Here is a 16560-nt window from a genome sequence, read left to right on the forward strand (position 1 = left end):
TTTGCTGATGAAATGTGTTACAGTGGTGGAAGGAGGTGGGAGGAAATCATGAGACACGATTCCATAAAAAGTGGAGATGTAGGATGAGTCACTTAGCGTGTTTGCTTGGGAGAGACCAAAAAGGAATCAAAGGCACAACTAACCTGTACCAAGTGTGCACAGTCATGAAGTGGGTATGAGCTAAAGGTAGAATATTTTATGAAATGGACTGGCTGAGTTGAGAAAAGCAGAAAGCTTTAAGGCCCGTGAGCTCTTCTGGCTGGATGTGTTTGCTTTTCCCAGTTCAATCTGTTGTTCTAATAGGCAATGCTACTGTGCCTTTCTTATCTCTCTTGAATTTGCCAGCTCCATTATCTTTCTCTCAGACAACTGTCAGAGAGATCTTGTGTCATCATTCAGGAGGTACAAAATGTTGCATTTACAATCCTTTCTTTAGATCTTCATTTTTGGATTTGCAGCATTTCTCCTGCACAGTTTTGAAGAGCATTTCCTGACTATGCAAATCCTGGGAGACTTGTGTGGCTGTAACAGCTATCAGCTGATCGGGGGGTTTTGGGGGTAAATGATGAGTTGCAGCATGTTTATCTGGCAGATTAGAGGTTTCAGCCAGTCAGGAATTGGAGAGATAGTTGTGAAACAAAAGCACTGGGTTGTGGTTTTTATCTGCTGTTTCTATTTATTCCTGAGGCCATTTAATTTCCCTTCTGATATTCGTTATTTCAACTTAAGACAATACTATTTTTTTAAATGTTTCCATTTATATTGTCTGTTTTGAATTTAATAGTAGCAATTTTAAAATAATAGCAGTGATAGGCAGTTTTTGTGCTGGCTGTCTGCAATAGCTGTGTCTTGTCACTTAAAGCCACCCTGCATTCTAACCATCGAGTGCTGGGAGCTGGCTGAGAGCAGCAACAGTGCAAACTGATCTATCGTGGAAAGTTGGACTCAGATTTGGTTTGCTTGAGTTATGAAAATGCCTGGGCCTTTTAGCCTGTTCCCCTGGGAGTTTGATGTGTCCACACGCTGCAGCAGGGTGGGACAAACACGAGCCAGGTGTCTCCTGATGGACGCCCCAGTGATCTGTGCAGCAGGAGCACTGCAGGCTCGCATTATCTGCACCAGCACTGCTGTGTGGGACATGGATTATGTCTGGGGTAAGTGGTTTAACCAGCCAGGCCCTCGTGGCTAATGGACATCAAGTTTAATGATTCTGAGACAGAGATTCATAAACGAATATGAGCATGATCACATCCAGTCAAAAATGCCATAAGCCACGGTATCTTTTTACTCCCAGTTCCAATTCAGGTAAATAAAGCTAAAGAACTTTTAGAGGTTTTATATTTTCATTTTTAGTGCTGTGGGACTTAATACATACCTATGTTTTTATATATACAAATAGTATACTAAGCTACACTGAAATAGTTTTTATTCTTCTGCTTTCACGTTTTAATGTAGTATATGGGCTTCCTTTTTAAAAGTCAGCTGTTAACTTTTAAGACTTTTCAGCATATATTTTTACTGTGCTTGAATTTTTATAGTCATTAATGGAATAGGAAATGGCATCTACCTTCCTGCCTCTTAATGCTAAACCCTAATTTATGAATACTACTTAAAACTGTGCTTCATATTCAGCAGGACTGGGCATCTGCTCAAAGCTAAGCTAATGTACAACTGTGAGAAAACGAGACTGATGCAAAATCTCCTACAAAGATTTCAAACTAGTAGGCTACATAATAGCTTGATGTATTTAAAAAAAAATAATTGTATGTGTATGTGTATTGAATTTTCCCCACTATTTCAGTGAAAATACCATCCATTTTATCTTCAGTATTACATGGCTAAATTTCCTAAGATGCTGGCCATAATAGTTAATACACACCTGTATTTGGATAAACAACACCTCTGTGTCTTCTGGTCCCATTTAAAGACCAGAGGGACAATGTTTAATACATGGTATTGCCTGGAAAAGCAACAGATAAGAAAATTGTGACTCCTGCTTGAAAGCCTTTAAGTATTTAAGGTTATTACAAGCTAAATTTTCACCATTTGTGTGTTTAAACTGAGAGCTGTGTATTATTTTTCAAGTACTCTTACAAAAATTTCCTACAAGTATTGTGACAAATGTCCTGTCATTCTCATGGAAATACATAATACACGGAGCATTTTGAACATGATTTACTTATAAAAGTTTTTGTATCCCATATGTTGCTTTTTCTTATTTTCACATAAATATTACAGCTTCTTGACACTGTTTGGAAGATTTTTAGATGCTTTGTTTCAACACCTCATCCTTATTTGCAGTACAGACTGCTGTTTTTAACAAAAGTGCCAGTCCTATAAAGCCTTACTTGTCCAAATGGAAGTTAATAGTTGGACCAAACCTTTAGAAATATGAAACAGATGCATTCCTGGGAGAAATGTAAAATAATCCCCAGAAAACCTTACACCAAATATAGATAAAATGCAATGATAGTCCTACTGGCTTTTCTGTAGGTGCTAATGTTTTTATGCAGGGTGGTCTAATGTAGTGAAGGCAAGGGTAACTCATAATGGTGATGCAATGTAAAAACCTTAAAGAAACTGAGGAGCATTACTGCCACTTGCTAATATTGCATTAGGAAAACAGAAAGACAAAAAGGATGGAATTGGTCATATTTCACTTTACATAAAGTTTTCACATCCTTCCATGCATGACTTCATGTTTAAATTGTACTTTACAGTTGTTGCTGCTGATCAGTTCAGGAAATACTGAGAAACATAGAAGGCAACCCCATCATCTTGGGTTCTTTTCTGTTTTCCTTTTTATAATTTTACCATTGGAGTCTGTGACCTAAGATCTTCTTTTAGGGTTTTCTCTGCCCACTTTTTCCTCATCTGGAATCTATGGGCACCACATATATTTCAGTAGGAATATGTGGTGATTGGTCTGGACTAGCAACTAGTGCAGCATCTGCTTAGATTATCTCACTGATTAGGCCCTGGAAGTGCAAACATTTGAACAATGACTTTAAGAGTAACCTCTCTGGGGCCTCACAGTGTGTGTCTAGAAATTATCAGAGGCATAATTTTTACAGGTACATATCTGTCACTTGGAACTCAAACAGTCTCTTATAAACCTCCATTCCTCTTCCCAGAGCTTTCTAAAGATTTAGCTCAGAGAATCTTTGAGGGGTGAAGACCGAGTAGGGTCTCCTGTATTTTGATTGCATTTCCTGAGAGCACAGGTACCTGTTGACCAGGTACCAAGTTCTGCACTGCCTTGGTGATCACTGGCTTGTAGACCTGATATACAGCTCATCCCATTTTCTCACAGGGGATCAGCCTCCCTGCTGACCTGGGAGCTGAGTGTGTGTTCCCTCACTGTGTTTTATAACAGTCTAAAGAGGAAGGAAAAGTGCCTAGAACTTTGTCATCTGCAGGAGAATGTGAAGAGTCTTTCAAGGCTAAATAAAACTTGGTGTAATTTAACAAAATGTATCTTACATTTCCCTTCCCTTCGCCATCATGTCTAGTTATATTGCAGAAGAGGGTAAAGGAGGTAATGCTCCTGTAGTCTAAACAAACTTAGCATGGTGAAATGGGGCAGTACTTTTAAATATGCATAAGGATTGCAGTTGCTCCATTTTGTGACACTGACTGTTCAGGTAGAGGCAAAAAAAAGCAAAGCAACGAACTACAGAGTTTTCCCAAAATGAATATTTTTTTAAAGGGCTATCAAGAAAAATGATGCTGTAACTATTATTGTGAAAAATTGGAGTGGCCTGGGTGATATCACGCATACAGTTTAGAAAAACAAGATTAGGGTAACACACCATTTTTCAATTTCTCCTGTCTTCAACAGCTCCAACCATTGCAGCATCTCATTTTTTAACTTTGTGTCTGGGATGAGAAACCCCATGTGTGTACAATGGTTTCTGACGCCCGGGCCCCCCACTTCCAGCCTTTTCCCTCTGCTCCCATGTATCCATGTGTACTGTAAATAAGGAGAGACCAAGAGAACAGGATACTTACATCAATACTGCTCTGGGGGTCAGCAGCTAGGAATGTTGGAAAAGAGGGAAGGAGGGAATCGTCTTTTATTTCCCTTGCAGACTGAGGCTAGCACCCTTGCATCAGGTTAATCTCTGTTACCTGGGGAAGAAAGCATGCTTATGTTATTTCTAAACCAGCATCAGCGAGCAAAAAGACCAATGTGAGTAAGATGGCAAAGGATTTGAGAAGCCAGAAACTATTAGAACTTTTTTTCCCTCACTAAAATAAGGATTTTTTTCTCTAGGTGGCCATCTATGTGGTGGTTTTTCTTAGAGCTGGGCTCAGTGGGGAGGGGGATCGAGGTCAGCATGTGTTGGAGTTGGGAGGCTCAGGGTGTTTGCAAAGCAGTCGCCCCTGGTCTGTGAGCCAGAGTATTGAAGTCCTGTTTCATTCACTTTCATCTTTTGAGAAAAGGGCTTGCCATGTTTGTTGCTCCCTTCTAACTGGGAAAACCGAGGATTTTCTTCCAGGCTTCTTTTTTTTTTCTCTGCTGTGTGTTTAATGTGATAGCTCTGAGTGCTGTCTCCAGATGGAATAACTAAAGGACACAAAAGGCAGGGCTTCCCAGCACAGTGCACATTTAGCCCTGAAAATGCAGTATTGCCATTGCTAACAGGCCACATGCTGGCACAGGGGATAAATGGGAGACCTACAGCCTCTCCTTGTAGTAGGGAAATGCAAGCACCCTTGGAGATGGGTACTCTGCAACACTCAAGAGTAGGAGGATGGTATAAAGTGGTTTTTCAATGGAGGCAGGTGAAAGGAGGGAATTTGAAGGAGCTTACAGAGGAGCACGGAGAATCAAATTTGTGTATGTGCAAGATATGTAGCCTAGGGAAGAAATAATTTTTTTTTTGATACTGAATTTAAATTATTTTGCTCTCACATTGTCATGTCTTGTACATGTTTTAGAATTATGTGTTTTCAGCAAAGAAATCAGGAGGTTCTACAGCATAAGTCAGTCTTTATAGCAAACTAGGAGGTACCTATCTTAGACCTGCTCTTTTCTGGGAATAAAGATGAGGCACTATCAGAGATTGAGAAGATGGAGCAAATTGATTAATTAAAAAGTAGTAAATCATCAGTCCCACATGATTTATGTATAAAAGAATTCTGAGGAAGATTAGGAATGAATTAGCTGAACTGCTAACAAAGATATGCACTCTCATTAAAACCAAGCTCTTTTCCAGAGGGTTGGCAAGTATCTGGGGTTTATCCTATATTTAGACCAGTAAGCATTGCATCTACACATTGCAAATGGTCGAAACAGGAATTTAAAAGGGAATAATAAAACACCTGGAAGATCATGATATGAGAGACTTTAATGAGAACATCTTCAGCAAAGGAAAACCATGTCTCACTATATTGCTTAGAACTTTGTGAATGTGCCCATAAAACAGAATTAGAATGATCATCCTGGATCAGACTAAAATTCCCTGTAGCCCAGCATCCTGCCTCTGTCTGTGCCCTGTCACAGCCCCACAGAAAAGAGAGAGGAATAAAAAGAGTTAGATAACCCTTTTTCCCCTGGACTTGATTGACAGCAGCAAAGGCCATGTCTGAATTTAAGGGGGTCATCTGCTGGCATGTTGACATCATCCCTTCCCCAGAAACCAGTCCTGAACTCACGGGTGCTCAGAGACAGAATTTCCCCCACTCACAAAAAGGAATTGAGTGGCAAATAAACAGTGTTAGACCACTTTCAGTTTTCCTGAAAAGGGTCAAAGAGGACTCTGACAGGTTGGATGCTCAGAGTAGCAATTTTTGGCTCCTGAGGTAACTGTACCAGTAGTGTTTTCATCTAGTGAGGCTACTGTGTGGTTTTGTTGGCTCTGCACTCCCCCAGTCAAATATTTCCTGGCAGGCCACACCTAGAGCTTCTGCTGGCCACAACTCTGGATGCTCTGCTCTCCATGGTGCTCTCACCCACTCTTCCCATCAGCTCCCACTCCTCTGCTGATTTGTTCTGTTGTTTCAACCCTTGGAAAAGTAAGCACAGTGCTGAGAACCAGGGACAGGCTCCCAGTTCTTAAGAGAGGCTTAAACAGCTTCTCAGACTAGCATGGCTTGCAGAAGGCTCCTTTTTACCACCCTCACCTTTTTTAACTTTTTTTTTGAAGTGTAACCTTTGTATTTTGCTGCTTTATACTCTTCCTGGATTGACTCACTTGGACAATTGGTTGACGTGGTCTTTTTCACATTTTCCCCTTGTGATGAAGTAACTCCTTTTGTAACAGAAAAAAATATAATTATACTTAGATGTATAGTTGCAATATGTGCCAAAGAAAGGTGCTTTTGGTTTCCTCACCAACCTTTCCAGTTTATTGCCCTTTGATTGCATTGGATGCCAAGGTATGCTTTCCCCCTGGGAATTCCTGGGAATGTTTCCTCACCTTTGGGTTTCAGCTCCCAGGCGTAGTGAGACGAGCTGCCTGACATAATGTATTTTGACTTTTTAAAAGCATGTGACAAAGTCTGTCACAAGACACTGCAGCAAAGGCTAAGTAGTCACATATGGTGACAGGGCAAGTATCCCCATAGATCAAAACCCGACAAGGAAACAAAAAGGCAGAGGGCTAAGTGGACAGTTTTCATCCCACTAAAAGGCCAGCAGCTGTGTTTCTTAAAGTTAACTATCAGGTCACATGCTAAATATCTTTATTAATGATCCTGGGAGAGAGAGGTGAAGGATTAGGTGGTAACATTTACAAATGACGTGTAATTACTTAAGTAATTTAAGCCTGTAGCACACTGTTGCAAACTTCTGGGTGATCTAGCAAGAAGGTTCATTCCTGATAAATGAGAAGTTAGTCTGCGGAAGAAACCACACAAAAATGTTATCCTCTGACTAAAGGGAAAAGCCCTGAACATTGCTGTTGGCAGTTCCACAGCAGAAGTCATTTGAGATGCTGTTATGGTAGAAAAAGTGAACAAGGTGCTAGAAGGCGTAAGAAATGGGGCATTAAAAATGAATTACTGAACTTGGTCTTCATTGTGTGTAGACAGATAAGAGGATAAAGCAAAATATTGTGGGGAAGTTTCCCCAGCTAACAAAGTCCGATCCATGATGACAATTTCCTGTTTTCTTTTGTCTTTATCCTGCTCATACATCATCTGCTATCAGAGATGCACTGATCTTTATCAGGAATAATATACTTTGGGAAGGCAAAGGCTTCCAGAGGGTTTTAGATCTTGCTAAGAACAGTTCAGGATCAACCAAGCTACTACTGGCAAAAACCTCTTTCCTATCTGTTCTTCCTTCCTTTGTTAGTTTCTTAAAATTCACATCTAAATGACATAAATTAAAAATCTCAACTTTGTATTTTGACTGTTGAGATCATCAACAATTTAAACATGGATTTCAGAATTCATATGTTACTGAAAAGCTTCTTCAAGTTGGGGCTCTTATGAGACTTATAAATTATTCTTGCATAGAGAAGTCACCTGAGACTAACCTAAATGAAGTTAACATAGATTTTAAAAATTATTCTTGCAGAAGAACAGGGAGTGGTGGGAATATATGAACAGATGGGAAAGGGAGAAGAGGAGACTGAAGAAAAGGCTAATTAGGTAATTGAGGCTAAGAGGCTATTAGAGCTGACCCAGTGGTCTACTGGTAATGCAGTTCAGGGACTTGAATTTGGGATTGAGGTTGGTCCCTCATTCCCAGGCCAACACATGCTCCAAACATCATAAGGACTCAGTTTCACAGCCTGTATCATCCTGTAAGTATATGTTTTCCAGTCAACATAATCTGGAGGGATTGTATGTCAGATTATAGTGGAGACAGGAAAGAATTACAGACTAAAATGGTCATGAAGATGTAAAGTTATTATGCTAATGGATAAATTGTTTGGTGAAATTCTTTGGAGCTCATCTGAATTTTCTGTTGAAAAAAAAATTGAAATAAATGTGCTTTGAAGAGATTCTTAGTAATAATTAACTATTTGTCACCAAGCAGTCATTCCTAAAATTTGTCCAGATCATGATTCTCTCAAGCATGACTTTTCTTTCCAGAGATTGTAGACAAAGCAAAGACCTAAAAGGGCATTTAATTTAAGTCATTCCATTACCTTGTTCCTGGCTGGTTTGTAGCTGGTGTGGTTATGGTGTGCCAATCTTGTCCCTTTCTTTGTCCCCTACCTTCTTTTCCAATGCAGTCAGTGATACACATTCTTCTGGATTTTGTTTATTTGCTCCCTGATGTCAGTAAGTGCAAACTGCCTTCTGAAGTTGTCAGGAGATTTGCTCTTTTATGGCCAGAGAGTTGGGTACAGGTCAAAGTCAGGACAGGAATTGTGCTGAGGTGGAACATTTTTTGTCGTCACCTTTTTCTGGTACAACATTATTTATGCTGACTTTATTATTTTAAATTTTTCCGCTTATTTACAGCATTTGTGGCTGCTCTTTCTCAGTTTCTTCAAAACCCTTTTGTTTTTCTTTTCTACAGTGCAAACTTTGGAACTACAGCTGCGTGTCACTCCTTTACTTCTCTTGTTCCTTACCTTACTCAGTGATTCTTATCACAAATTCTCATGTGCCAATTAAAGCATTTAAATTTTATTTTTTATCTGTTTTGTTGGGGTTTTTATTCCTTCTGCATTTCAGGACATAAATGCTGGCCCCTGCATCCTCCTCTTGCACTCATGATATCTTCAGAAAATCACAACACATGCATGGCATTAGTGGAAAGTTGGCTTTTCTCCTCTTCCATTTTTGTCATTTAAAAACACTGCATAGAGATATTTCTATTGAAACAATCCATGGCTGTAATACCTGTGGTCAGTAGGCAAATAATATTTTGACTGAAGAAAAAATCAGCACCATTCATTATCCCTGCAGTTTAAAAGAGAGTTTCTGTAGAATAATTGCAGTGTTGGAACTGCTGCTTCAGAGAAAAGTCACTGCAGTTTGAGATTTAGCAACTGGACAGAATAAACAAAAGATGGAGGGGGGAGCATGTCTTGGGCTCTGGAGGTAGGCAGGAGGGAGGAAAAAGGGGAATTGGCTGCTTGTCCACTGGAAATCCCACTTGTACCTGCTGCTGGCAGGAGATTTTGGATTTTGCTATCAGCTGACAGCTGCTCTCAGACATACTGAAGTGTTTTGTAGAAAGAGTGATAAATTTTGACCTTTGTGGACAAATTTCACATTTAGGGGAGATAGACAAGTGAGAAATAATAGAAGGCATTGAATGAAACCTCCTTCCACAAAACCAAATTGAGATTTGGAGAAGCTGAAACACCACTTTTATCCATTTGAGGGATTGAGTGTTGCCCTATCTCATATGAAGAGATAGAGCAACACTCAGTCTTTCAAAGATCCCTCAAAGATCCCTCAGAGATTTTAATTACTTAAAATTAATTCAATAATTAAAAAAAAAATGTTTCTTGCCAGTTTACACTTTATCAGCCCTCCCTTTCATTCTCCTAGTTCTGGCAAACTGAAGGATGGTGGCTTCATTTCTGCTGAACCTGGGGACAGGTTTTCAGCATTGCTTCATATCTCATAATCATGACCCTTCCCTGCTTCTTCCCATGCTTCCCACATGGTACACTCTTTCCTCCCCATTTCTGGTCACTCTTAAGAGTAATGACTTCCACTGATTCCCTCTTGTTTTAGGCAGAAAAGGTTTCTTTATGTTTAATGGTTAAAAATGCAGTGTTTTCTCCTTGAAGAGACTTTACAAGCAATCTTTTTGCAGTTCATTATTATTTGAATTCCCTAGCAGTTTTGATAGAAGTTGCTTCATTATTTCATTTAAAATGAAAGCTGCATGCTTAATGTGCAGAGTTACTGATTTTTATTAAATTGAATAACACAATATTTTGATTTTTATACTTAAGAAGAAGAAACCAGGTACTGTTAATGGTGGAAGACCTTGAGGTCTTAAATTATGAAAATATTTGGGGAACACTGTAATACACAGCAGGAAGAAAAAAAAGCAGGACTTGTTTTGCAGTGTCTGAAACTGAGTTAGCTGTGCCAAACCCCTTTCAGTTGTCTGCAAAAAATATTTAACACCATCTGACATATTCACTGTCACTCCATGCTCTGTGAATCAAATATAAAATTATGTGCAAGAAAAAGCCCTACAAACTTATTTTGTCACAAGTAAGCTAAGAATTTTGAAGATGGTCAGCTCCACTTGTCAACAAGAATAAGCAAGAAGAAAAATCATGGCTTATACTAACAGAGAAAGAAGTCAGGAAGAAACGGGCTGCCTTCCAAAAGAGGGGTTTGCAGCACAAGATTTACATCCTTAGATTTTGTACACAGTTTGTTGGATTTCTTGCAGTTAATAACTGGGGACATCCAGCTCTAGGACTAAAATTTAAGCACTCAGAAAGGGTAGCCAAATCTAGTATTTAGGACAATGTCAGTAAATACCTGGAGATCATTTTTCAAAGTTGAATCAGGATCAAGTTTTGGGTCAGTAGGCTTAATTTTGTCTAAGGTTGTGACTCAGGCCCACCACTTGGAGTTCTATAGGCAGGCTTGGAAATTTGTGAATTTGTTCAGTAGTGTCCCTCCCCATGCAAAGCAATTGAAAATGCTCACCACAGTGTGTCACCACAGCTAATGCTGCACCACAACTTGAGCATTTCTCTACAAGTCAGATCCAGTAATTTTTCTTTTGGCCATTGATTTTTTACAGCACCTGCAGTGTTTTGGTTTTGCTCCAAAGATCATCATCTTACTTTGAAGTCTCCTGACTGGGTTATGTCTAACCCGATCCTGTGGAGGCAAGGGACTGAATAATTACTTTATCAGTGCCATATTAAAAGCAGTCCAAAGACTATTTATGCTGCTCATTAAAGTCATTGGGAATTTGGCTGGGCCAGAGCTCCCTGCTTTGGTCATGCAATAGGGAGAGGAAAGCATTCCAAAAATTGTTATTTTGCAATTACTTGTGCTGTGGTGTCACAAGAGGATTTGATTATCACCCTTCTATGTTTAAAACTTAGATACCACAAAGCAGGACAATCAGTACCCCCAATGTTTGTCCTCCAAAGCATTGATTAACTGCCAATTTTCAAAAGAAAATAACCAGAAAGTAGCAGGGAAAATAAAAGGAAAAAAAATTTAAAAAGCAGGACAGATAATAAAAATTTTGATTTAAAAGTCAAAATTCTTAGAGTTGAAGTTAAAACTGTGTTCAAATTAGAGGTATTGCTAGGATAAAGTATTCAAAGTTCTGAATTATACTCCTTACTGCCTCTTGTAGTACCAAGGAATAAAATTTTGGGGCCTCTAAAGTCATCAGGTTTTTGATACTGGATAAGGACAACAATTTTATTTTTTATTTTTTGTACACTGACAAATTTGATCCTACTGCACACTACCAAAACAGAGCAAATGTCCTGACTGGAGACTGCACTGCTGCAAACACAGGAACAGGAAAGCTCATGCACACTCACATTTGGAGTAAGAAATCCACTGGGCTGGGTGTGCTGCCTTGTCAGACAGGAGGAGAAGACACTCAAAGGCTCAGCCTTTTGGCATGGGATTGTTAACATCAAAATAGAGATAAATTCTCCATCTCTGTGTCTCTTCCTTGGAAAGAAAGAGTTTTATGTTTATCTTTAAGACAAGGCATTCTGAATTTGTGCCAAACTGATGTATGATATCAAGCTTCATTTTAAACGCATCTAGAAAACAGACTGGAAATGAGTTGTTTGCACGTTGCTCTCTGTGACTGTGCTTGGAATGGAGGTGGCTCTCCTTTAAATAACCTCTCAGGATCTCAGAGATCCGGGCAGTTGTGCATCAATTAGCAGGATGCATTGCTGAGTGTGAGCTGCCAGGAAATGCAAGGGGACAAATCAGAGCGTTGAGGTTTCCACCATCATTTTGCCTTCCTGCCTCTAACTACAAATCAGCTTCCTTGTGACTCACGGCATGAGAAGTTGGTGCATTTCTGCAGATCCATGATAAGATATTTTTCTTTAGTAAGAAATGCAGTTAGACTCTGCATTCTGAATCTGTTCCTGCCAGGCCCTAGATGCATTAGTATTCCACTGGCAGCTGCCTGTAGGTAGGAATATTGTTTTTGTCCATAACCAGAGGGAACAATCAGACTAAGCCGTTCCCCAGCTATAAACCAGCCAAAGTAATTGGGTTTAATTTTAATTTTTGTAATAGCTTTAAATTAATAGGAGCAGCTGCTGCCACAGTGTGTGGGTGTCCTTTTCCAGAAGGCATAGAACAAAAAAGGGAAAGAGTAAACAATAGTGTGTCTAGGACACAAAGGTTAATTCAAGAACTGAGCAATGTCTTTTCCTTATCAAAAACTCAGTTGGTGATATCTAGCACTTTGTCTCTTCTCTTTCCTTTTCTTTCCCTTTTTTCTTTTCTTCTTTAATTCCCTGATAAGATCTCAATCTGATTAAGCTCCTGTGTGTAAAGATGTGTTGTTGGTATCTAAATGCTAACTCTCTTTCTCTGTATGACTCACAAATAGATTAGCAGTGACAAAGTGCTAGGAGAGATAAAAATAGATTAGCAGTGACAGGAGTACTATTATAATTATTTTTGGAAGATATGGCTTGAATTAAGAGTTTGGGCACTTTTTGCCCTGAGAGGGTGAATTTAAACCTAGGAACTGAGGGTGGTTTCTGCTGTTGTGTCAGACACCAGATAGTGAAATGTCAATACCAGATGTCCTAGACATCAAGATTAGCCATAATAGCCAAATGCAGCCATAAAGTGATGTGTCAAAGTGGATAATAAAACAGATGCTTAGCTTTTATAATGAAGGGGAAAGGGAATGAAATATCAAAAGTGCCTTTAATACATTAACAAAGTTGTCTTCAACTTGCTTAAAAGTAGAAAGTTATTGAACCAAGGAGAACTATGTGTCATTTAAACATTAACTATCAGCAGATGAATTTCAATTAGCATTAGCCTTTCTAAAATCCTGAATTTCCTCCTATTGGTCTCATTTTACATGAAATTTTTATAGCACAAAGTGAGGCTTGTCCTTTATTATTTTCCCCATGCTAATTTGGAAACAAATAAAGTTCAACAACTCAGCGACACACTGTTTAAACTTGCATTATGGTTTGAGGACTGGGAGCTGGAATACATTTACCCACTGCCATATCATCTGCTTGATTTGAGATCAAATGAGGGATATCCTATAGCACTCCAGAGTAAGGGAAAATGATAGAAATATGTTAAGATACTGAAGAAAACCATTAGGTAAGAGGGTTGCATGCAGATGGCTGGTGGCATTTTTTCCCTACTGATACTTTTTTAAAAGAATAAAAGGTTTGTTTTCCTGTCTTTTATATTTGTGCGTTAAATAGAATTTCCAGATCTTAATGGTAAGCAAATGTCTTATTTAACAAAAAAAATCTTTAAACCACAGATTTCACTAGGTTGGAAAATTCCTTTAATATCATTGAGTCCACCTTTTATCCTGGCAATGCCAAAACACATCCCCAGGTGCCACATCTACACATCCTTTAAATACCTCCAGGAATGGTGACTCTACCACATGCCCCAAAAGCCTCTTCCAATGCTTGACAACCCTTCCATTGAAGAAATATTTCCTAATATCCAATCTAAATTCGAGGTGTGGCCTCACAGTGCCCAGTACAGATGGACAGTCACTGCCCTGCTCCTGCTGCCACACCATTGCTGGTACAGGCCAGGTGCACTGGGCACAGCTGGCTCATGTTCAGTCATGATGGTGAAGTGAGTTATTGGGGTCCTGAATGTTCAAGAAGGAGGGCATTCAAAAGGGCAGATAAATTCTTTTTCTGAGTGTAATTAACTGCATCACTGGTTATTTTGCCTTCTCAAGAAGATCTCAATTCCTTTCTGTTTCTCTTTGTATATCCTTGCTGGTCAGACTCATTAACTGCTGCTAATTGACAAACACGTACCTGTGTATAATGAGAGGGTTTTGTCCTCTAATTTATATTAGCAATGAGAGGCCAAAACTGAGGCTCTGCAGTAGACCAGCTTCTCGGAATGATTACAAAGACACACATTACTGCTGCTATGTCTGTAAATCTTGTTATGCTTTTCCCTCACCATGATCCCAGTTTAGCTGAGATCTGCTTCAATCATTAGATGAGACCTGTTTATAAGGTTATGTAATTGAATCAGGTAAAGTCTGCAGGACCACAGCATTTTGTTGCCAAACATGACTGGTAAGTTACTTACATCAAATTACAAGTGCATGGCATGATTGGAGACTATTCCTGTCTGAATAAAGCTGGAAATTCCACCTCAGAAATTAAAAAAGCATATGAACAGAAATAGTGAACATCTCTCATCCATAGCATGAGTTTTTGCCTCACCTCTGAAACATTACTTATTTCTCTTGAAAGGTAGAAAAAAATAATTGGAATTGTGTGAGAGATTGCAGGCAGATATTTGTTACTCCTCAAAGAGATACCACCTTGATAACAATGACATAAATGTCTTTATTATAATTATTTACCATAATGTATATTCATTTCTATCCTGTCAGATAAACCAGAAATGTTGAGGAGAGCAGCAATCCAATTTAGAATGGGAACAAACACTCTTTTCTCCTTTATTTTCTATTTTAAGGCCTGGTTATTTTCTGTACCTGAAGTTTTATCTGTCTGATTTTTAGATTGTTTGTTTGTTTTTTAACCTCGAGAACTTATCTTTTGTTCCATTCTTTGTCTAGATGTTGATATGTATCCTGACTATTAGGGAGATAAATACATATATATATATATATATATATATATATATATATATGTAAAAATGTTCTGAATTCCAGTAATAGTTTTGTCAGTGTTGCCTTTTGCTGACATTCCTTCATTAGCTGTGCCTCCTCTCTGTGCTGGTGAATTGTCCCTGTAAGAAAGGGTATTGGTTTGGCTGGAGTCTCTGTGAGTTGAGTGGTGTGAGGCAGCAGCAGCCTGACAGTGAAGAGGAGGATGCTTGGACAGCCTGTGCATCCTTCTCACTTGGTGGGAGTGGGTTTCCTGGTTTTATGATGCTCTCCCTGCTGTGGTGACTCTGCCACCCTGGGCACCCGGGCAGAGCTGCAGTCCCTGTGGTGACAGTGGCACTGGAGCTGTCACAGCCCTGCTCTGCACAGGAGCTCCCAAACTCAGGCTCTGGGATCTCCTCACCAGCTCCTGAGCTCTTCAATCTGCTCCACTTCCTTTACTTTGGAGAGAATCTGAATCTCACATAGATCAGATATCTTATATCCGTGTTGATATCCATCAATTAATGCATATTGAGATTCCTATGGTGGCATAAAACTTGGAGGAAAAAATTAACTTACGGACGTGGTTTTGTTTGTTTTTGTTTTTCAGGCAAAGAATCCCCTCCAAAAATGTGTATTACTACCGCTGCCCAGACCACAGGAAGAACTATGTCATGTCCTTTGCTTTTTGCTTCGACCGAGAGGACGACACTTACCAGTTTGCCTACTGCTACCCCTACACCTACACTCGCCTTCAGCACTACCTGGACAACCTCCAGAGGAGGAACATGGACTACTTCTGCAGGGAACTGCTGGGGCTCAGCGTGGTAAGTACCAGCAGGTTCATTATGGATGTCTATCCACCCTTCAGTGCTTCCAGACTATCATTCATCATCCTTGCTAAAGCACCCACATACATATATTTGTTTTCTTGCTATCAATGACACGGGAGGAAATGTACCTGCATGGTGAAATATAGGCAAATGCTAATTTAATTTCACATAAAATATTTCTTTTGCGATAGTCAAGGCAATGCTAGATTCCTGTGTAGGATCAGTTCACCTCTAAAGACATTAAAAGATGAAACTGAAACAGCTTTATTGAGGAAATGTGATTTTTAGAGTACTCTGACCATTTGTCTTTCTGGAAGTGCTTTTTTGTTCAGAAAGAAATATGGCTTTTTTGACCCAGAAGAAAACTTTTCTTGGTAAAATAATGCAAAACATGCACAAAACAGCTCTTTTCTCTTAAAAAATTGTGCTTTGGTCATTTGCAATTAGAAGGGATTTAGTGGTCTCTGTGTAGATCCTAATGGCCATATAAAATGAAGTGTCATAGTTCATCTGGAGCAGGAAAGAGAGTTAATGGTAAGGCTGAAGTTCTGTTCACTTTGTTATAATGTTCCTCTGAAATGTTCCTTGTCCAGGGAATTTGGAAAGCATGACTCAGCCACTCCCATGTCAACTCAGAAATCATCAGATTAAAAAATAATAGCTCAAGTCTCTTTTCTTTTTTTTTTTTTTTTTTTTTTTTTTTTTTTTTACTTTTTCTTTCTCAGACTTTATAATGCACTTGTACCACTCTTAATCTTTTCTCTGAGATTTGATTTGGTCTAAACTTGTAGTGTGTGTTTCAGAATCAGAAAGCTGTGAAGGCTGCTGATCCCAGCAGCAGGGGCTTTGAAAAGAAACCCAGAATATACTGTGAACATCAAAATGAAATGCCCTGCACTGAAACAAATGAAAGGCTTCCACCATTAAAGCAGGCCATTGAGATTCCTATGGTGGCATAAAGCTTGGAGGAAAAAATTAACTTACAGACAA

At 39.2% G+C, this 16560-nt stretch overlaps 1 protein-coding gene across 13 annotated transcripts in view; it reads left to right on the forward strand.

Moving 5' to 3' along the window:
* The window catches only part of BEND5 (BEN domain containing 5), an 879444-nt gene that overhangs the window by 334296 nt on the left and 528588 nt on the right, over positions 1-16560 (forward strand). For all 13 annotated transcript variants that reach the window (XR_014956859.1, XM_085585667.1, XM_085585666.1 and 10 more), the window contains one exon: positions 15348-15564. Coding sequence is in view for 12 of the 13 variants with exons in the window: in XM_085585667.1 (XP_085441793.1) it covers positions 15348-15564 (217 nt within the window). In the remaining variant the exon portion in view is untranslated. The remainder of the gene's footprint in view (positions 1-15347; positions 15565-16560) is intronic.

The sequence above is a fragment of the Lonchura striata genome, chromosome 8 (genome assembly GCF_050655825.1).
Source record: "Lonchura striata isolate lonStrDom1 chromosome 8, ASM5065582v1, whole genome shotgun sequence".
In the NCBI taxonomy this organism is placed as follows: Eukaryota; Metazoa; Chordata; class Aves; order Passeriformes; family Estrildidae; genus Lonchura; species Lonchura striata.